This window comes from Rhincodon typus, chromosome 9 (genome assembly GCF_021869965.1).
Source record: "Rhincodon typus isolate 14 chromosome 9, sRhiTyp1.1, whole genome shotgun sequence".
In the NCBI taxonomy this organism is placed as follows: Eukaryota; Metazoa; Chordata; class Chondrichthyes; order Orectolobiformes; family Rhincodontidae; genus Rhincodon; species Rhincodon typus.
Window position 1 is genome coordinate 17260361 of NC_063340.1, and position 22654 is coordinate 17283014.

General features: G+C 40.7%; 1 protein-coding gene across 1 annotated transcript in view; it reads right to left on the bottom strand.

The window, feature by feature from the left end:
- The window catches only part of adgb (androglobin), a 179491-nt gene extending 156851 nt beyond the window's left edge, over window positions 1-22640 (bottom strand). The window contains exons 1-5 of the mRNA XM_048600925.1: window positions 22630-22640; window positions 20913-21081; window positions 12180-12272; window positions 10846-10917; window positions 6124-6324 (exon numbers count right to left, since the gene is read on the bottom strand). Coding sequence (XP_048456882.1) covers window positions 6124-6324; window positions 10846-10917; window positions 12180-12272; window positions 20913-21081; window positions 22630-22640 — 546 coding nt within the window. The remainder of the gene's footprint in view (window positions 1-6123; window positions 6325-10845; window positions 10918-12179; window positions 12273-20912; window positions 21082-22629) is intronic.
- Window positions 22641-22654: the final 14 nt, after the last annotated feature.

Here is a 22654-nt window from a genome sequence, read left to right on the forward strand (position 1 = left end):
GGTACGTTGTGCATGTCAGCGATGAACAGTTTGTATCAAACAGTATATCCCTTCAGGTCTTTATAATCAAAAGAGTATACCAATCGTACTCAACCAGCCTGTGTTTACAAAACTTGAAACATAATGTTTAACATCAAATGTGATTCCACAATTGGACAGTACCTGTCGAATTCCAAGTGTGCTAAGAATTATAGCAACAACCAATTTAAAATCATCAGACAGGCTTGCAGTGTGACTAATCTGTGCTTGCTAGAAGCTACATATTCATATGAAATATCGTCTTTTGTAAACTGAAAGAATATTTGCAGATCTAGTGTATTTTTAATGAAACAAAACAACAGTTTTTTTATGCCTTCTAGACGGCAACCTTGCAGCTAATCTGAGTCAACTCTTCAATCAGCACCCTCATCTCATGCAGTACAAATGCGGTTTCCTTGGATGTTTGGTGTTCCTGGGCTGAATCTCAAGTTTTTTGGCTAAGTCTGAGTTGCATCTCATTTTCTGGAAGGATTTTCATTGCGAGGCCAAACTTGTCTCCTTAACTACCTATCTTCCTGTGTCCCTCATGTCAAACTCCAGCCACATTTTACATGCACCATTCTCAGGATAACTTGCCACTCAGTGGATATGCAGCAAATGGCTGGCATCCCTTACATCCGCACCATTTTTAAAGTCTACTGTGAACCCGGGTGAGCACTGGCATTCTGAACCTGCCCTATTCAGAGAAGGGTATACTGTGATTTTCTGACAAAGACCTGGAGATCCTGGTGGAGGGGTACTCCAGCACAGAGGAGTCCTCTTGCTGGAGTACCGGCAGAACAGGCCATGACACCAAATCCTCACAGCCTGACCTGAGGTCAGTGTGGTCTCCAATGTGTGGAACAGTGCCATAAGAAACCAGTGATCTTTTCTGCACTGTCAGGGTAAGTGCTACACTCTTCTCTATGCTACCACACACTCACTCTATTATTACACGCAAATACCACAAAGGCTCAGGCTGTGCCATTTTCATTATTGCCTGCAACATCTTCCTTTGGCCACTCTCACTTCCCAGTCTCCCAAACCAGTAACCTCCAATGCCCTCTGCAATTCCTCCTCATCCCCTTAGAATCTCTCATCATTTTTTGCCGAACTGCGCCAGGAGTAACAACTGTGCCACCCACTTTCATCTCATTCAATTCTCTCATTATAGGAGAAGACAGACCATGACAGGGCAGAGACAGCACACATGGGTGGATAGAAGCCAGACATTAGACTTCTCGCATCATGCAAGGAGAGAATCCTGTCCCTCGCAGATGAAGACTGGGACCACTCCTGTGTGGAAGCTGAAATATCCACGTCCCACCAATTGAATAAGTATCATTCTTCATTCCACTGCAACTCTCACAGCAACTCTCCTGTCAGTCTTATTCATTACACACCACTTCTAACCACTGGCTGCAAAACCATCACCTTCATGTATTGCAGGAACCGCAGTTTCTCCAACCACTACAGTGAAATAACTGACTCACCCAGGAACCAACTACTCAACCCTTAAGGATGACAATACCAAAGCCTCAGAGGAAGCATCAAAAAGGCTCTCTCCAGCAGTCCCCTTCTCCACCAGTTCAGATACTGACACTGTGGGGGAACTGCAGGCTTAGAAAGAGTTGGACACAATCTTGCAAATGCGCTGCAGCTGGCTGAGGGTGAAATCCTCAGGCTGCTAGCACACAGAGGACAGCTGGAATTTTCTTAATGTTTCTTAATTGCTTGGGACGTTTGGTAAGATAGGAAGCTGAATATTAATCAGGCAAGTTGTGCTATCAACATACCATTTAACAAGCAACAATCCCCCTTAATTATAAACCCAACATTCTGTTGTCAAAAGCATAAAAGATGAAATGAGATACTCCAGGCATTGAGATTGGCCTCACTGAGTTTCTTGTCTGATTCTGCCACAAATTTCACCATAGCCCACATCACTCAGACCCCTATAAGATTCTGCCCTTGCCTCTGTCCTGACAACTGCAAGATGAAAACCTTCAAAAGCAGATCTCTTTTTGTCATCCATATTCGAGTTATCTACTATCACGTGACCAATTAATTTTTTGGAAGATTGAAGCCATTGTTTTGATCCTCGCTCAAAACTCCAATCCCTAGCTGACTGCATTGTTCCTTGTGGCTACAGTCTCAGATTAAGTTAATCTTTGGTCAAGACATAAACTTCCAAATGTACATTCACACCATGACTAAGACCGCCTATTTCAACATTACTTGACTTTGCTGACCTCAGTTTATTTGCTGCTGATACACTCAGTTGTGACTGTCATCTCTAGACTATTCCAATGCAGTCCTGGTGGGTGGGTCATCCAAAACACTGCTGCCTATGTTGCACCAAGTCCCATTGACCGATCACCCCTAGCATCCTGCACCTGTCTTGGCTCATGGTCAAATAATTACCTGACATTGAAATTCTCTTACTGATTTTCAAATCATTCCATGGCCTTGTCCCTCCTTGGGTGGTATTTAATGAAGGTGATATGCATCTTGCCCACCATCTAGAGAAACTGTGAGAGCGCAGCGTTGCTTCTTATAGGGAACGACCACCATATGAAGAATTATTCAGGTTCTTAATTGGACAGCAGAATGCCTTCCCCAGGATCAAAGATCACCAACTGTTGAGGGGGTGTCTTGTCCAATCAGACTGAGGCAACTGACAGCATCATAGGGAGGCGATGGCTGCTGCCAGTGTTATACCCACCTGAGTTGTAGTAGAATGGCTAGATCTGAGGCCACGGGTGAGTAACGTTTACAGGAGGAGTTATGTGGTGGGAGTTGCGAGGGGTTCACAAGCTTTCAGCACCACCCCTCCCCACTCCTGATGCCAGTTATCTCAATCAAGCCAACTAACAAACCTGCAGAAGTTTTCTGGTTATGCCAGACAAATGGCAAGCCCTTTGTCCACTGCTAGGTTAATGTCAGCAATGGCAGGATGAGACCCTCAGGTGGCTTGAATTGCCCATTTTGGACCTGAACTGGTGCAGAAAGGCCTTCCATGGGCCTTTCTGCCACAGACCTAATCAGAATGGACATAGAATCCTCTCTGCCTGATTAAATGCCTCCCGAACACCAAGTTTACCATGGCAGGAGGAAGGTGTTAAAACCCACTCCTTACCTCTGTAATCTCCAGCCCCACAACTGTCTCAGATACCTGCAGTCATCCAATCCTGGTCTCTTAAACATCTCTGTTTTTATTCACTGCACTTTCTTCTTCTTATTAGTGGCATTTCAGTTGACTTGCACATTGTTGTGGAATTCTCTTTCTACACTGCGCTCTCAAACTTCATTTCTTCCCATAAGATGCTCCTTGACATCCACCTCTTTAATGAAGCCTCAGATTACCTGACCTATTATCTTCTTATGTGGTTCAGTGTCATAGTTTTATTGCACTCTTGTGAAGTGTCTTGAGATATTTTAAAAGCATTATATAAATAAATCGTTATAGTTCTTGTTGTGGTGCCAGCAGCATCTGTATAGGAAGCATAACAAATGTTTGTCCATGTTTTCAAAAAATTATTCTCAGGAGGTAGGAAAGCGATGTCATGCGATGAGGGTCTGTTTCAGAAGTCGATTACTTAGCATGTGGATGCAGTGTGCAGATCAGACCAGTTGATTTTGCACAGTCAAGGTTGCAATACTGGAGGATTTGGCTTTGGTGAGGATGCTGGAGTTTGTTCATTCGGTTTCCCGCTTGACTTGGAGTATTTTGCACAGGCATTCCAGGGTGGAAATTCTCCAGTGCTTGAAAGTGCCTTTAGTTGATGACCCCACTCTCACTGCCATGTAGAAGTATGGTGACAACAATAACCTTGTAGACTAAAGAGTCTGTTTTCTTATAGAGATCTCTGTTGCCAAAGTTGCACCATTTTTGGAAGATTGTACAGGCACTGCTAATGCTGTGCCGAATCTCTTCTTTGATGGTGACTTTTCGAAAAAGTCACATATTTTCAATGGCAAGATCATATTTAGTGCATGGAAAGCACTTATAACCCATGCTATAACCCATGTCATGTGGTAGCATTTCATTCAACAGTCAAAAACTACTTAAATTCTAATGCAGAAAAGTGGTGAAAGCAGAAAAGAGAGCAAAACCTGGGTTCTAAAATCCTCCTTGTTCGGGGCAACTTTTGTATTTCATTTCTCAAGCCCAGAGTCTCCAGGATTAGCCTACTGACTTACCTGAGGCCATACAAACCATGTAACTTGGCTGATGTTATGCTTGATTCAAGGGACTCATGATGATGATGCTGTAATTGCCTATATCGTACAACTTCAGTTATCTTTTCTGCCTATTAAAAATTGTCTATGACTGCAATTCTATGAAAAATAGCTGGGTTTGAATCTACATGCAGTTACAAGCTCAAGCCATGAGGTGACAATGTAAAGTAAGATTTAGAAATCTCTGCTACATTGCTGTTTTGTTCCTCTTTTGTTTCACTTCCAACTTGAAAGCTCCAACCTACCATATGCTCCATTTTCCAAATTTCTCCAACAATTTTCTATTAACCATAGGTAATAGCTGATAATAACATGTCCTGATATAACCATCTCAGACTTTTAATTCAACTGAACGTTATATTAGTCCTGGCTGGTCTTTAGAACATCACAGGACAACTTCTGTTGTATGTTACAATAAAGAAAACTCAGATTTTTGTTGCACCTTTCATAAACTTTGAACATCCCAAAATCCTTTACCAAATTGAGTACTCTTGAAGTGCAGTCGCTATTGTAAATGAGGAAATGTGGTAGCTAAGTTGTGCACCAATTCCTGCAAATACCCATTTGCTAATGACCAGATCATCTGTTATTTTTGAGATGTTAGTTGAGATATAAATGTTGCTCAGAACAAAATGTTCCTTTGTTTTTTAAAATTGTGCTTCAAATCCTGTGTTCATCCTATGGGCATCGGTTAACGTCACAAATGAACGATAGAATCTCGATAGTTGAGCAGTAATTTGATACTGTACTACAGTCAAGTCCAGAAATCACGCACACTTCTGCCTTGGAGTGATTTGTAAACAAAGATGAGAATTTTAAAGTCAAGAGATACTTAACCAGGAGTTAATATAGGTCAATAAATATAGAGTGTTAAGGAAACAGGAGTTACTGCAAGTTAAGGCCTGGGCAGCTGAGATTTGGATGACTTCAAGTTTACAGAGGATAGAATGTGGGAGACCAATTTGGATTGCGCTGGAATAGTCAATTCTAGATGTAACGATGGCATGCATGAGGTTATTAGCAACAGATGAGCTGAGACAGGGACGAAGTCTGATGATGGAAATAGGTAGTCTTGGTGATGGCACAAATATAACATTAGAAACTCATTTCAGAATTAAATGTGACACAAAGTAGCAAAGGGACCAAGTTGAAAATATAAGACTATTTACGAGTTTTGAAATGATATTTTTTAAATGTAGGATGAATGGAGGAATACCTAATCTGGAGGATGGCAGACAGGCTTTGTTGATAACCAAGCAAAGAGATATCCATGTCATGTTAGTGAAGGAATGGTGTGAGATGTTGCAAGTTCAAAAATGGGAGAGCATCATGAACTATCTTGAGGAGACAATCTGGCTCTGCAGTCTCAAAGTCCGAAATGGGCAAATTATTCATGTTGCTCCCCCCAGGTCAAAGAAGGGCTGAAGATAACTTCTGAACAAAGTTGAGTTGGAGTATCTATTGACTTTTCAGATCTGAGGAAAAGTTTAAAGTTAAAGCTAATTGATTTGCTTTTTGGGTTACTTGTTCTCAAATGTAAGAAATATAAACATACATACAATGTAATCAAATATTGCCTTTATCTTATTTCTCTTAACTGTTAATTGCTTTAAATCTACACTAAAACATTGCAAAATTGTAAACTATTAGTAAAGGTAATGAGGATGCATTCACGATGTCACCATATTCCATAATTAAATTTACATTCTTAAATGTGCTGCCCTACTCCTAACTAATTCTCAATTGGATAAAATAAATGTGTGAACTATCAAGTAGATATTAAATTACAAATTCAAAGATATATTGTGATGTATTTTCAGTTAGCAAAGGTGGTCTTAAGTTCATGATAATTGAAACTCTTACCATCCAGTACAGCTTCACAACATACTTTCCATAACTGTTGTAAAGAGGTACGTGTCCCTTTGAAACCTTACAAAGGGCATATATGTGCTCCCAAGGTTTCCAGGGAGATCCCCTTGCCTCCAGCAAGACCTTATCATTTAATTTAGAGTCCTGGCAGGTGTGCCACAGCATAATGATTTCACTGATAATCCATCGCATCATCTGGTGAAGACAAAACAGAAGAAATTACTGCAAAGCTTTAAAAATAGCAGAGGTTTTATTTTGGAGTTTTGTACTTCCCTCTGATAACACAATAATAATTGTCTTGTGAGTATTCTTTTTAACTAAAGTGAGGACTATATCCATAAAATTACAGATTTATGAATCTAGTAAATCTTATTTGCTTTGATGAAGTGGCTGCTAACTTTGTTCAGACACAGGGAATAAGAATATGTAACAATAGTAACCTGTTCAACCTTGCTTGAAGGTGCCTTTGTTTATTAAAGCCATATAAAGAAAAACTACAGAATTACTCCCTAAAATTCTTAAAGTTTGACTTATTGTGAAAGTTATTAATGGTTTAAGTGCATTGTGACAATAAAAGGAACAGAAAAGACATAAGAGACAGAAACAGGATAGGCGTCTGTGGGGAGATGGAGATAAAGGCTGCCCTCAAAGGAGGGAAGATTTGTGTCTGTGTGTTACCTTTCAAGATCACAGGATACTTAGATTAAAGGGCTTCAGAGCCAATAAAGTATTTTAAATGGTAGTCACTTTTCAGTTCTTTAGTTGAATTGTTTGTGGCACACAAAAATCACTGGTAAGGCCAGAATTTATTGTCCATTCCTAACTGACCTTGAGAAAGGGATGGTGAGCTCCTGTTGGGCGGCAAGTTACAAAATTTTGATCCAGCAACAGCGAAGCAAAGTCACTACAGTTACAAGTCAGGGTGGTATATGAATTGGAGGGGGGCTTACAAATGGAGGTGTTCCTGCTGCTGCCCTTGTTCCTCTATGTGGTGAAGATCATGAGTTGGAGAGTGCTGTCAAAGAAAGGTTGATGCATTGGTGCATTGTATCTCAGTAGATAGTACACATGCCATGGTGCACCAGTGTTGAGAGGAGAGGGGTTGGGGGTTGGGTAGGTGAACATATAAAGTCGTGGAAGGGGGTGCCGAGTAAGCTGATCCGACGCTGAACTGAACTTTGTGAGTGCTACTGGAGCTGAACTCACCCGGGGAAGTAGAGTATTCCATCACACTTCCAATTTGTGTCTTGTAGATGGTCAACAAAGGGAGTCAAGAGGTGAGTTATACAATATCATTTCTGACATTATGATAGAGATAAGCCACTGATGAAGCTAAAGATGGTTAAATCTATTGCATTCCCCTTTAAAACTGTGGTGCAATGGTAGTGTCCCTACCTAAGACCCAGGAGGCCTGGATTTAAGTCCCACTTGCTCCAGACGTGTTTCAAAATGTATCTGAATAAATTGATTAGAAAACATCAACTTTGTCAAACTCCTGCAGAGAAAATCCTTCTGAAATTAGCAAGCTTGTGTCTAGCGGAGTCTTCTACAGTGGCAATAGACATATTAGCCTAGGTAAAAGACACCATGTCAGCATGATGAAAACATTCTATTCTGTGAGGAATTGTAATTGGCTGGATGATGATTTAATTTCATTTTGTGAGGAATAACCTCAGGATTTCCAGTAACATGAGTCTAAAGAAGACTGGACAACGTTTTGTGAAGACTTCCCAAAGCTTTCTCTGCTACTCAAGTTTCATGTCAAGAACATTGGATGATTTTTGTGAACACGTTTCTCAACTCTTCCAAATGTTTGGTCAGATTTATGATACTGCTCCAGTTGTGTTAGAAGAGAATGAGCCTCTTTCTTCAGATGTTTCATCACAGGAGACACACTTTGGGGGTAAGCCTGCAACCAGGCTACTATCAGGTTCAGCCTTGTCATTTCAGGAAGTAAATCCTGTGGTACCTAGTCCTTGGTGCAGAACTTTAAGATTTCTCTGATACACTTCTATTCTTCAGACTGGAGTGAGCAGAATTCTCCACCTTCACCTATGGTGATGCTAGTCTCTTTGACTGTCAGTGTTCATTGGAAAAACACTACAAGTATCTACTGAAGATGTGATGGACATTCCGGTCTGTCCAGCTTCAAAAAGTGTTCATAATGATCTTTCAACCAGCAACACAGTGAGTCTGATGAGATTGTACATGAGATGATTACAGAGAACAGCAAACTCTGCATGTGCAGAAAAGTCCTTCAGTAATACTGAATGATGAGATAGATGTTCTACTTCTGTATGAGAACCCAGGAAATTTGTTAGCTTTACTTAGTGTACCAGACATTCTGTCAAAAACAGTAGCAATCTATGTTGAATTTTCTCTAATATTATCTTTCTGTCCACAGTGCTTTGCAGCAACTATGGATGTAGTCTTGACAGTCCTGACTACAAATCTTATAGTGCAAGCAGCAATCTCTGAAGAGATTTTCATTAATCAGCCAGAAGTCTTGCCAGAGTATTTTGAAGAAGTGAAGTTATACTCTGCAGTCTTCCTGATGATTCACTTGTTTCTTCCAAAACTTAAAACTACTTCAACTGCTATCCATACAAATCTCTGTGTGTGTATATGTTTGTGCGCACGTGAATGTGATTGGGGGAGTATGTGATGTTGCACTGATTTCAGCTAAGCATCCGAGGTTAAATAACCTTCCTTAGTTTTTAAATTCATGAAAACTTGATGGTGAATTATTGAATTTAAACACATAGTCCAAAGATAAGAAAAGACCTTTCCTGATGAAACATACTGATTATTGGCAGTAAGATTGTTGTGAAAGTATTCAATGAAACATGGGTAAAGACTGTATTTTTATTTTTTTCCAGTAGTTCAACTTGTGAAATGAGAAAATGAACTGTTTTAAAGCCAGAATTGATGTAGGACTGCTGAGTTAGCAAGAACAGGCTGCCACAGGCTTCTACTGGTGGGAGAATGCACTCATTACCACTGCCTCCGATCACCAGGAGAATGTCCTCGCTACTGCTGCTGCTGCGTCTGATTGCTGGGGATGCCACGTCTGCCACTCTGCATGCAGCCCACACTCACTGCCGCACCAGTGCTGCCAACCGACCCGCCACAGAAAAGAAGTATAAAAAGACTAAAAGAAAAGAATAATAAAGCAAAATAAAAACAAAGAAGGAAGGCAGATGGGCCTTGGACAACAGCCTGCACACAGCCCTGTTGCTCCGCTCCTCCTTTCTGAGGAAGAACGTTAATTCTGATTTTTTTTTCTTCACAGATGCTGCCAGACCTGCTGAGCTTTTCCAGCAACTTCTGTTTTTGTTACCGTTGCTCTGCCACCATCTTGCACCGGGCTGTCTGTGAGTTGATCTGAGCTGTCCATGAGGTTTCTCCACCACATTGTCCTGGATTCCACTAGATAGTGACATTTTAACGTAAATTAAAACAAAGTTTTCTGAGAGACTCATTGTTGAGGTGTTAAGCTCAACAGCTTTGATAAGTGAAGATATTCATTGGACTCAGGTGGATCTTCTCTCAAACAGACTGGGTTTTAAGGCTTGTCTTTAGGCTTAGCCGTGGTGTTGCTAGGCTGCAGAACCACTTCAACTCATACCCTAGGTGCAGTCTTGTAAGGGCCCTGTATAAGTGCAGGAAGGCATTTCTAACTCAAATCCTCTTGCAATGAAATCCAGCATACCATTTGCCTTCTTAATTGCTTGCTGCACCTGCCTGTTTAATTTCATTGACTGGTGTACAAGGGCACCCAGATCCCTCTGTACATCTACATTATCCAATGTATCTCCATTTAAATAAAACTCTGTCTTTCTGTTTTTCTTGCTGAAGCATCTGACTTTAAATTTATCCATGTTATACTGCATCTGCCAGATATTTGCACCCACACTCAACTTGTCTAGGTCACCCTGAAGCCTCCTAACATTGTCCTCACAATTCACAATTCCATCTAGATTGCATCATCAGCAAACTTGGAATTATCATCCAAATCATACATGTATATCATCAATAGCTGGGGCCGAAGCACTGATCCACACAATCTCTAGTCACTGCCTGCCACCCATTTAGTCCCACTCTCTATTTCTGGTCTGTCAATCAATCCTCAAACTATGGCAATATTTATTATACCCAATCCATTGTGTAATTTATTATATATCATTACATATATATATTACACTTGTAATAAATAGTGATTCTTGTTCAATACAAAAACCTGGTCCATGTACTCTGTCAACCTGGGCATGAAAGTCAAGTAAATTGAGGAATCTTTGCGTAAAAAAAATCTTCAACTTTTGTGATGACTCCAGGAATAGCAGGCTCAATTTCCAGGGCACTACTCCAGTGAAGCTGGTTGCACGATGAGAAGGTGCTGCAATGTATATCTTTTTAACTTAGTACTTTTGCAGTGTGAGTCAAAATAGTCTCTTATTCTACCCTTCACATTACCAGATTATAAGAGTATGAACATAGCAAGAAACATGGCAGTAGTGACAGGCATTCAGTGCCTTGAGCTTGCTCCACACTTCTAGGTCATGGATTATCATCTACCTCAATGTCATTTTCCTGTGCTATCCCATTTCCTGTGATGCCACTGTGAAAATGGCAAGCAACATGCATTAAAGATATCGTATCCATGAAAGCAAGTGCAGTGTGCAGTAACTCTGTGGTTAATTGTTTGTTAGCACTCACCTCACTCTCCAAAATATGTTCATTAGCAGTCATTAGGTCGAATGAGGATTCTCTCTCAACAATAACAGGTAGCTGAAATTAATGTAAAACATATTATTGATATAAATCTACCAGCTACATGATTTATCACACTGAGGAGGACAGCAGTGGAATTCCACAGTTCTTGGATTTAATTCTGTATTTTTTATTTAATTACTAGGCAATCTGTCATATGTCGGAAACAAATGCATTTAACACAACAGTAATGTTTTTGGTTGAAGTCCATTGGGTGATCAAAAGTAACCATCCAAACATCCCATTAAGCCTGTTAGTCTAGATTTAACAGCTTTTTTGAAAAACTGTTCAGCATTTCACAACTACCACCTATGCTGGCAATGAGCTTCAAAATTCAATCACACACTTACTAAATATTTGTTGAGTAAATTTCTAATTTTGGTTTGACAACCTGAACTTCAAATCATGGCTCACTAGTGAGAGGGCGTTCAAAAGGCGTGTAGTTTTGGCCAAGTGCTTAGGATGATGGGTTTGAAACCCACTGTGGTCTCCCGTGCATAGGTTCAAATCCTGCTGACTATGGTCCGTGTTTCTGTCAGTTTTTAGATGGAGGTGGTGAACGAGTGCTATTATCACTAGACTATTAATCTGGAGACTGAAGTAATGTTCTGGGACCCCAGGTTCAAGTCCTGCTATGGCAGACGGTGCACTTTGAATTCAACAAAAATCTGGGGTTAAGAATCTAATGATGACTATGAAACTGTTGCCAATTGTCAGAAAACCTATCTGGTTCACTAATGTCCTTCAGAGAAAGAAAACTGCCATCCTTATCTGGTCAGGCCTACGTGTGACTCCAGACCCACAGCAATTTGGGTTGACTCTGAACTGCCCTCTGGGCAATTAGGGATGGACAATAAATGCTGCCTCGCCAGCAACACCCACATGCTGTGAGTGAATAAAAATAAAGGCAGCCACAAAGGCAGCTGTAATGCCAGTTGAAGTGTCCCAGCAACATCTACCAATATCACAGGGAGGGGCAGTCACTGCTACATTCACACTCAAAACAAGTCAGAAGAGTCTGCCTCACAACAGCAGTTGTCAGAAATCAGTGCTATCTGCTGCAGAATGACTGTCAGACAATTTCTGTAATATAGCAGCTTCTGCACATTTTGAAAAGTTTAGAAGAATAACTGGAGAATACAGAAGAAGCATGTTGAGAGTGGCAACGCCAATTCTATTACTGGAATCTTTAACTGAGAATCCATAAAATAGATAGGCTAGTCACCATAACTACGCAGTTCATTCTCAGACATTACAGAAACATTGCATAGCAGACTGACCTTCTCTAGGATAAATTCATAAGGACGCTTCCATGAGTGAATTTTAAGAGTCGGTGGCAGTTCAATCTTCCCTTCTGGGTCCTCAAACAATTGCTATGGAAAGATAAGACATTCAAAGGTTCACCAAAACATAAAACTGGTTAATGTTATAATATGTGTTAACAAGAGAAAAACTACACCCACATGTTAAGATCTCTGCTTCTTGGTATAACTCAGCTTTCTCTATATTTTAATTACCATGAAAATTCTCCAGTTGCAGAGTAATTCTCTCACCAGCAAAATCATTTCTACTTAGCTATTTGGTTATTTGATTTACCATTACTTTTCTTTGGCTAAAACATCACTGACAAGTGATAAAATCAAACTGAGACCATTCAAAAGAACAGCCATGAACATTCAAAGCAGGTGTGAGAGCACAAAACCCCATTTAATGAGCATTTGAACATAAAATTATGATTCATTTCTGGAGAGGCAGGGGTGGGTTGTGGGAAAGAGGCCAATTGCTGTGTAAATCTTCCTTCGATGAAGGTTATTCACTTGATCCTGGATCCTGCCGTTTATAATAGTAAACATGACTTTCTAGTGGATTTTTCTACCTAGCGGGATGATTTAATTTAGTGGAGTCCCACTTTGGACCAAATGCTACATGCACAAGAGCTTATGTTAAATACTGACTTCATTTCACCGCATCAAAAACATAATAGTCAGCACTTGTAATGTTTCAATGAAGAGGTAATTCCCAGGAGTTTGTAATACAAGCTGGGGGCTAACATAATATTTGGAGCTGCACTCATCTGGGCAAGTGGGGAGCATACCATTCTGGTTTGCGTCAGCACGTCCTCTTCTGTAACGTCGAATCTTGTCAAGACATCAGTATTTATTTCCGAGTTCCCTATCTTCCATCTCTTTCTCCACAATAAATACTGATGCAAGATATTCATTTAGGATCCCACCCAGCTCCTGTGGTTCACTGCATAGACATGCACTCTTACTGATACCATCATGGACAGATGCATCTGCAGCAGGCAGATTGGTAAGGATGAGGTCAAGTATGTTTTTCCCTCAGTTCTGAAGAAGGGTCACAAGACCTGAAATATTAACTCTACTCTCTCTCCACAAATGCTGCCATTTCTGAAGAAGGGTCTAGGCCCGAAACGTCAGCCTTCCTGCTCCTCTGATGCTGCTTGGCCTGCTGTGTTCATCCAGCTCTACAATCTTGTTATCTCAGATTCTGTAGCATCTGCAGTTCTTACTATCTCTGCTGCCAGATGTGCTTAGTTTCTCCAGCGATTTCTATTGTTATTTCATGTTTTTCCTTTGTGATGGTTCCCTTGCCACCTGCTGCAGACCCAATCTTGCATCTATGTCCTATAGGAGCCGACTACTTGAACAGTAGTGTCGCTGCCAAGCCACTCAGTAGTGGACATTGAATACCCCATCCAGAGTACATTCTGCAATATTGCCATCCTCGGTGCTCCCTTCAAGTGTTGTTTGACATGGACAAGAATGGATTCATCACCTGAGGGGGAATGGTTTGTAGTTATCAGCAGGAACTTTTCTTGCCCATGTTTAACCTGGTACCATTAGACTTCATGGGGTTTGGAGTCAATGTTGAGGACTCCCAGGACAACTCCCTCTCGACTGTATATCAATATGCCACCAGCTCTTCTGTGTCTGTCCTGCCGGTGGGACAATACATATCCAAGAACGGTCATGATGATGTCTGCAAAAATGTTTGTCAAGTACGATTTTGTAAGTATGACTATGTCAGGCTGTTGCTTGACTTGTCTGTGAGACAGCTCACTTGATTTCGGCACTATAGCCCCCGGAGGTTAGTAAGGAGGACTTTGCAGGATCGACAGACCTGTTTCTGCTGTTGTCTTTTCCAGTGCGCAGGTCAATGCTAGGTAGTCTGTCTGGTTGAATTTATTTTTTTGAAAGTCTATCAAAATTGACACAACTGAGTGATATTTTAGAGGGCAGTTGAGAATCAACCATATTGATATGGGTATGGAATCACATGTAGGCCAGACGTGAGGATGGCAGAATTCCTTCCCAAAATGGGTTTTTCCCAACAATTGGCACTGGTTTCATTGTTGTCATTAGGTAATTAATTCCAGATACTTATGGAATTCAAATTGCACCAACTGATATGGCAGGATTTGAATCTGAATTCCCATAACATTGGCTGAGTTTTTGGATTAATCGTCTAGCAATATTCCATTTGCCCATCGTCTCCCACAGAAGAGATCCATCAAGTCAGATTTGATACCTAGTTTCATAAACCACTTAACCAGGTTTTGAACCTTTTCAGACTCAGAGGAGGCAGGAGAAAAGGGTCAAGGTTATGTAAACATCTCTGTAATTAAAAAGAAATGGATGATTCAACTGTGGTGATGGTTCAGAAGGTAAAAGTGCACTCAATGTAGCTTATTCATTGCTCGTAAATTTAATAATACTTTTGAAATTAGGAACCTAGTGATCTTGTACCTTCCTAATAGAAAAACATATTCTAAACATAGTAAAAAGAAAATCATCAGCAGCATTTAGAGCTTTACTTTTCATACCTGAAAACAGCATGTGAATTCGTGATTTTGGCACATTAGTCATTTCTTCTTCTGAAGACACTGACTCGTCCTCGTCACATTTAAATGTTGCATCCCATCTCAATTAATTATTTCTGAGGTTTTAATGAATCATAATAATGCTGCATATGAACTGATCTTGATAAAATGACATCCTGAAATGTCATTTTTGATAGCTGCCATGTACCAAAACTATACTTGAGATAACCTAATCCATTGGGAAGGCGATGGCTGGGGGTATTATTGCTATACCATTAATACAGAGACCAGGGTTCAAATTCCACTACCTGCCATGGTGCCAAAATTCAATTAAAAAATTTGAAATTAAAAATCTAATGGCGAACGTGAAACTCCTGTCGATTGTAGAGAAAACCCAGCTGCTTCACTGGCATCCTTATGTGAAGGAAACTGCCATCTTGGTCTATATGTGACTCCAAACCTACAGAAAATGTGGTTGACTCTTAATTAAGGATGGCCAAAATATGCTAGCCTAGCAGTAATGCTCATATCCCATGAATGATGTTTTTTAAATTAAAATTATTCTACGCAAATCTTCAAAGACAAGGACCCCGATTATTACAACTGAGAGGTAGCTCAAATTTGGAAATTTCCCACCTTGCTGTCCCTATCTAAGTGGAAAGGCCCACAAATGGTGCAATTTTTGCTTTGGGAGAAAGGGCGAGCAGATGCAGGATGGAGTTCAGCTAGCCATCCTTGGGAGCAGGACAGAGGCAGTTACAGATATAGACAAGAATTTGTATGGTCTGACTAAAAAGCTGTCTCAGTACTCTGGTACTTCTTCCAGTTGTTTGGTTACATTTTAAGCACTCTAACACTCATTGCTCCAGTTCCCCACCCACTTCTGAAGCCAATTTGATGTCCATTCGTGCCTCCCAATGACCCTCACACTCTGCAATTCACAGGGCCTTCCATGTTAATTTGCCAGAAGCAATGAACCCTACAGTAAAAATGGCATGCATGAAGCTGCTCAGAAAACAAAAACACCTATTCATAATTCTTCAGAAAAAATTATGTTCCTATAATCCTAAGGAAGTGTCCATCAAACTGATCTTTAAAGTATGACAACAAAAGTTGTAGCCACTTCACACCAATTAAAGTTGTGCAAACATACACTAACACTAGAAATCATAGAAACATAACTTATTTGAATCACATAAAGATGTCAATCAAACAAGGTCAAGTGTCCTGTGTAGAACTCCGATAGAGTTAATCCTTTTATAAATCATGCATGCATCCTTTACCAGTGCATGATTAGAGTGGCAAAACTACAAGTCTCATCCACACTTTTGCTGACTCCCAGCCCCATACCCCATCTGTTTTATCATGGAAAGAGGCATGAAAATCGGGACCAATAATTGACTTTAATTTTGTAAATTTAGAAACAATATCATTTGCAACTTATAGGTTTTCATCTACATGTCTGCTTCAAAGAATTTGTTCTGTAGTTTTAACCTCGAGCATGTAGTCATATATTTGCAGGAGGCAGTGGCATAGTCATAATTTCACTGGTCTAATAATCCAGAAAGTTTTAGGGACAAGAGTTCAGATCTTGTCATAGCAGACAGAGAATCTGGCCAGCAATGCCCACATTACATGAAAAATAAAAGAAAATATCTTCTTACAGAGATAGTAGGAACTGCCGATGCTGGAGAATCTGAGACAACAAGGTGTAGAGCAGGCCAAGAGCAGGAAAGCTGACGTTTTGGGTCTAGACCTTCTTCAGAAATGGGGGAGGGGAAGGGGTTTCTGAAATAAATAGGGAGAAAGGGGGAGGTGGATAGAAGATGGATAAAAGAGAAGATAGGTGGAGAGGAGACAGACAGGTCAAGGAGGCAGGGTTGGAGCCATTAAAGGTGAGTGTAGCTGGGGAGTTAGGGAAGCAGGAAAGCTGACGTTTTGGGTCTAGACCCTTCTTCAGAAATGGGAGAGGGGAAGGGGATTCTGAAATAAATAGGGAGAAAGGGGGAGGCGGATAGAAGATGGATAAAGGAGAAGATAGGTGGCCTGCTGTGTTCATCCAGCTCTACACCTTGTTGTCTCAGAAAATATCTTCTGTTTGGGTAAGAGAAGGTTGGCATCATATACATTTGATCTAACGAAGTTATTACGATCAGAATTGATTCCCTGTCCAAAACTAATCTCATTTAAAATAGTATAAAATAACAGACATTCAAATCTTAACTCAGAAAGATTTTCTTTAACAAAATATTTAACTATTGTCAGATGTGAGTTTCACAGATAACATTTATTGTTCCTCCTTAGCTACATTTGAACAGATGGTCATAAGCCGCCTTCTTCAACTGCTCCACTTTGTGTGGTGAAGATACTCAAAAATGATACACACAGTGTTGTTAGGGAAGGAGGTTGAAGATGTTGACACAGTGTCAATGAAACTATGGTGATAAGAGATCAAGTCAGGAAGGTGTATCACATGGCCTTGGTACTATTCCTATGCACAAATCTTTGTCCAGTTTGAAAAATGAAATTAAAGAAGCCTCAATGAGTTATTGCCTTAATTGAACATGCCTCTATCACATTTCCAGGCACTGCATTCCATACCCTAACTACCTACTGTGTGAAAAAGTTTTTTTCTCACTTCACCTTCACTTCTTTTGCACATTATTTGCACAATTTCTAGGTCACGGCTCCATCTTTGGAGGATGTAGTTACAGCCCTCAAATGTTGACAGAGGTAGACTGCTAATTCACTGGATGGTGGACTGAGTGGCCAATTAGTAGCCTGGGGGCAGGGGAGGGGGGCAGAGAATGGAGGTAGGGTTTAGTGAGTGGCACTTGATTTGAACACACTATTGTTATCTGGCTATTATTGTGCAGTCACTTTATTAAATGAATTAAGTAGAAGTGGTAGGAGAGGAAAGGCAGAGGGATGGCACCAGGCATAGAGCTGACACACAACTTGAGGAAGTAAGGGTGAGAAAGAAGGGCGTTGTTCCAGAGGGTAACAGGAGAAGGCCACCCTCCCACCCAAGCTTGTCTGGCTAGAGGTTGATGAGATCATTAGCAGAAAAGTATGGTGAGGAGGAACTTAGGTCGGAGCAGAAAAGGATCAATTTCCTTAATTTTTCTAGCAAAGTGAATGCTATGTCTGACTCTCATGCCAAGCCCCTAGGAACTCAATCCCTGCAGGTACACCATTTGCAGAGTCTGAGGATGGAAGTTGCTCCTGAACATGGCAGGAACTTGTGCTCAGGTTACCTACTGCTCCTTCAAAACTCAGAGCCAATGCAATATTTAGGATATGTCAAAGCTGATATGTGCAGTTTCCTATGTCAATTAGCCAATAGCATTGGTGGTAGGGACAAGGAGTGCCTTATCTCTTATCCTAGGAAAAAAATGGAGTTATGACCCACTGATAATGGTGCTGTTGAGGAGAGAAGTCTCACATTTGACATTTGCATGAATCAGGGAGTTATGGAATTTTCCAGCCCCTCACCCCTGCTCCTGCCAAGATGGGCATTCTTGATGGACAAGTTGGATAGATTTTGCAATCTAAAAAATAGGCAGATTCAGGGCACTTCATCCTATCTGGCAGCATACTAAAGCTGCATTTAGAAGCTTCAGAAATGCTGGTTTTCATTCCTTTCAGTGTCCCATAAGTTCTGATGTGAAGGGGAATGGAAAGATTCTGGCAGCGCCAAGACAACCACTGGAAGCAGTGACACGAGAGCAAGAATTGTCATATTTCACAAGTGCACCCTCATTAAAGCATGCTACAGAGATCAACTTCTGTTGTGGTGTGGTCGCAGATCAATTGAGCAATGAGAAATTTTTACTAGGCACTCAGTGGGTGCATTGCTGAACCAAGTAGAAGTAGTCACTGATGCCCTGAACCTGAGGATATTTTGCAGATGTGAAACTTACTGCCCTCTGTGCCTGTGTGACCTGTGTCTGGAATTAGAACATAGAACATAGAACAGCACAGCACAATACAGGCCCTTCGGCCCTCAATGTTGTGCCGACCTATTATGCTACGAAGATCAATCTACCCTGCATACCCTACATTTTACTATCCTCCATGTGCCTATCCAAGAGTCGCTTTTAAGTCTCTAAAGTATCTGACTCCACTACCACTGCCGGCAGCACATTCCACACGCCCACCACTCTCTGTTTAAAGAACCTACCTCTGACATCTCCCCTATACCTTCCTCCAATTACCTTAAAATTATGTCCCCTCGTAATAGTCATTGTAGATTGTAACCAGCTTTCGCCAAGTATGGCATGAGTAGCCTGTGAAAGCGGCAGTAGTGTTCACCTCTCAGTCACCTCTACAAAATCCCTTTCACTCACAGAATTGTGTTTTGCTTCTTAAAGATGACAACACCACCCAACAAATGCTAGGAAGAACATTTTCAAAAACTCATCAGCCCACAAATCTGGTTGACTCATGATGCCAGCTGATATTGTCCAGGCTGTATCCAACTCTCTTTGGTAAGAAGTCATGGGGGTCACACAACAAGCAATCAAACAATGAAACAATGGAAAACAATAAAGTCTTGGCTCTAACTGTATTCCAGTTACAGTCTTAAAAGATGATAGATATTTGCTCACATCACATCTCATAAAGACTTATAAAATTCTAACAGGACTAGACAGAGTAGATGCAGGGAGGATATTCTCGATGGTCGGTTTGTCCAGAACCAGGAGTCACAGTCTGAGGATTTGGGCTAGACCATTTAGGATGGAGGTGAGGAGACATTTCTTTATCCAAAGAGTGGTGAGCCTGTGGAATTCATCACCACAGGAAGAAGTTGATACCAAAACATTGAATGTATTCAAGAGACGGCTAGAAATAGCACTGGGGCAAATGGGATCAAAGGTTGTGGGGAGAAAGCAGGATAAGAGTATTGAGTTGGATAATCAGCCATGATTGTGATGATTAGCAGAGTAGGCTCAGAGGATTGAGTGGCCTCCTCCTGCTCCTTTCTTCTATGTTTCTCTGTATGTTTCTATGACTACAAGCACTCATCTTACAGATTTGGGAGGATAATGACCTTCTTCACACCTACTTCAGAAATGCAATAATTATAACTATCTTTAAGAAGGGAGATAAATTATTCTGTGTTAGCTATCAAGGTATTTCATTCTTGTCAATCACAAAGAAAACCTTAACATGCAATCTTCTCAATCACATACTTCCTGTAGCACAAGAAGTCATCCCAGAGACACAATGTGGTTTTCGACCTCCCAGAGAAACCTTGAACACAGTCTTCCTTGACAGACAAGAAAACTGACAATAACAGGAATTCTTGACTACTTTCATTGACCTGACCAAAGTATTTGATTCAGTGGTTCAGTATTTGATTCACATGAGGTTCTGTGGATTGCATTCCAAAAGTCCAAGAAACTTCATCTCAATTCTGCAATCACTAAATGATGATATGACGGCAACTATCTTGATTGGGAGTTTTGAAGCAGACACCTTCAAAATTCGCTTGGGGTCAAACAAAGATGTGTGAAGCCTCTTACCATTTACAATCTACCCGACAGTGGCTATTTACCTCAAAGATCAACTTTGCCCTTTGGTGACAGTATTAGCTCACCTCTCAAATGGTCAACATTTCAGGGGAGGACAAAGAAAATGCTCCAAAAACGTTCTGAAGCTCTCCTTTAACCTTAGCAACATTGATAATAACTGGGTGGAACTTGTTACCAATCATTCAAAATGGCAATAACTTATCCATCAAACTGTATGATGCTTTGAGTCACGTCTTGATGATGAGGGACAACAGTAGCACAGTAGGAAAGAAAAGGGAGAAAATCCTGCACTCCAGATCCCACCACCATCAACATGAAATGCCAAAAGATCTGAGGGTCGAAAATTAGTTTGCTCAAGCACATGAAGACGAATGGCAGAAGATCTATCCTGAGAAGGCTTCATTCTTGAATCAAGGAAAAGCCTGCAGCAGCAACTGGGTTGACTATTAGAAGTTTCAAAATGGATATGTTCAACTCCTGACATGCCAAAATCAGCTACATCTAAGGATAACTAATGAAACTGTCTGGGTATACAACATATGTGATTAAGACTCAGATGTTAAGTATCAGCAGTAAAAGGGAAATTATGATTTTTTTTAAACAAAACATACTGATGTAGTTAATGGACTGACCAGACTTGGACTTTTACCAGCTTTGTCCTTTTCTTTAACTGTTTTGGATAAGTCCCATTTCTCAGCATTCACATCCGCTTCATTCCACTCTGGCCAGAGAGGATATCGACTCTTCCTGGATTCAGTAATTCCTCCTGTACCTCCACAGCTCAGAACAAGTGAAGCAGTACTGAAGAGAAAATAAAATGACAATGGGTCAAGATGGATGACATTAAACTCATAACTCCAAAGGTACTTTTGGAAAATCAACCTCAGTAAATGCAGCCAGTCATTAAGAAGAGGAAAAAAACTGCAGACTTAAATATTCATGAAATAAATACTACTCATGTTTCAAAAGAACACTGTGTGAAATTTATTGTCAATTTTTTATGCTAGTTGTAAGGTAAAATGGTATAAATGTAAAACTGTTGACAGTTCAAACAAGTTTTTGAGAAGGTAATTTGTGAATCCCTCTCCTGTTTCATCATTTCTTTCTGCAATTTGAATGGGTTGCATTACAGAAACCTGCCCTCAGTTGGCAATTAGGAAGGCAAAAGCAATTTTAGCACTCATTTCAAAAGGGCTAGAATACACAAGCAGAAATACACTGCTCAGGCTGTATAAGGTACTGATCAGACCCTATTTCGAATGTTGTGAGCATTTTTAAACCCATATCTAAGGATGTGCTGGCGTTGGAGGGGTCTAGAGGAGGTTTATAAGAATTATCCTGGGTATGAAGGCCTTGACATATGACGGGTGGTCGAGGACTCTGGGTCTGTAACTCAATGAAGTTTAGAATGATGGGGGGTATCTATTTGAAACTTATGGAATATTGATTGGTTGGATAAAGTGGACATGGAGAAGATGCTTCCACTGGTAGGAGAGACTAGGACCTGAGGGCATAGCCTCAGAGTGACCCTTAAAAACTGAGATGAGGAGGAATTTCTTCAGCCAGGGTGGTTAATCTGTAGAACTCGTTGCCACAGAGGGCTGGGGAGGCCAAATCTTTGGGTGTATTTAAGAAAGAGATAGATAGGTTCCTGATTGGTAAGGGAATCAAGGGTTACAAAAAGAAGGTAGGAGAATGGGATTGAGAAACATATCAATCATGATCGAACATCAGAGCAGACTCCATGGGCCAAATGGCTTAATTCTCCTCCTATGTCTTATGGTCTAAGTAACAAACCTAACATGCCTGCAAAACATTGTGAAATAAAAGAAAGTTGATCTTTCCTAAGTGGGTTCATTCATAACAGTATCAGGTTGAGTCCCATCTTCAAATTGGGACACTGAGGATACTCCCTTAAAAAAATGATCAATGAATCTGATGGCACTTTGGGATACTGTGACAGGTGAACAGGAAGGATAAACCTTTTCATTAATCCTCAGTCAACTTCCTTGATTTGGGCTTCTGCTCCTTATCTGCTAGTAGATGCAATCATCTTGTCTTCGCTTTTAGGTGGATGGAAAAGATCCGATAGAACTACGTCGAAGAAGAGAGGAACTCTTTCTGCAAACATTGTAAAGCAGATCACCTGCCATTATCACACTACTGTTTTCTCGTATCTTGCTAAGCATAAATTAACAGTCGAACAGTGAATACATATCAAAAGGACTTCAGTTAAAGCACTTTGGGACATCCTGAGATTGTGCAAGGCACAATATACTTGCAATCTTCTTTAAAACGTTCATCAACCTTACAGCCAGCCAGGATTTCCATGGCTCTTCTGATTCTGACCTCTTGCCCATCTCGCCCTCCCTTT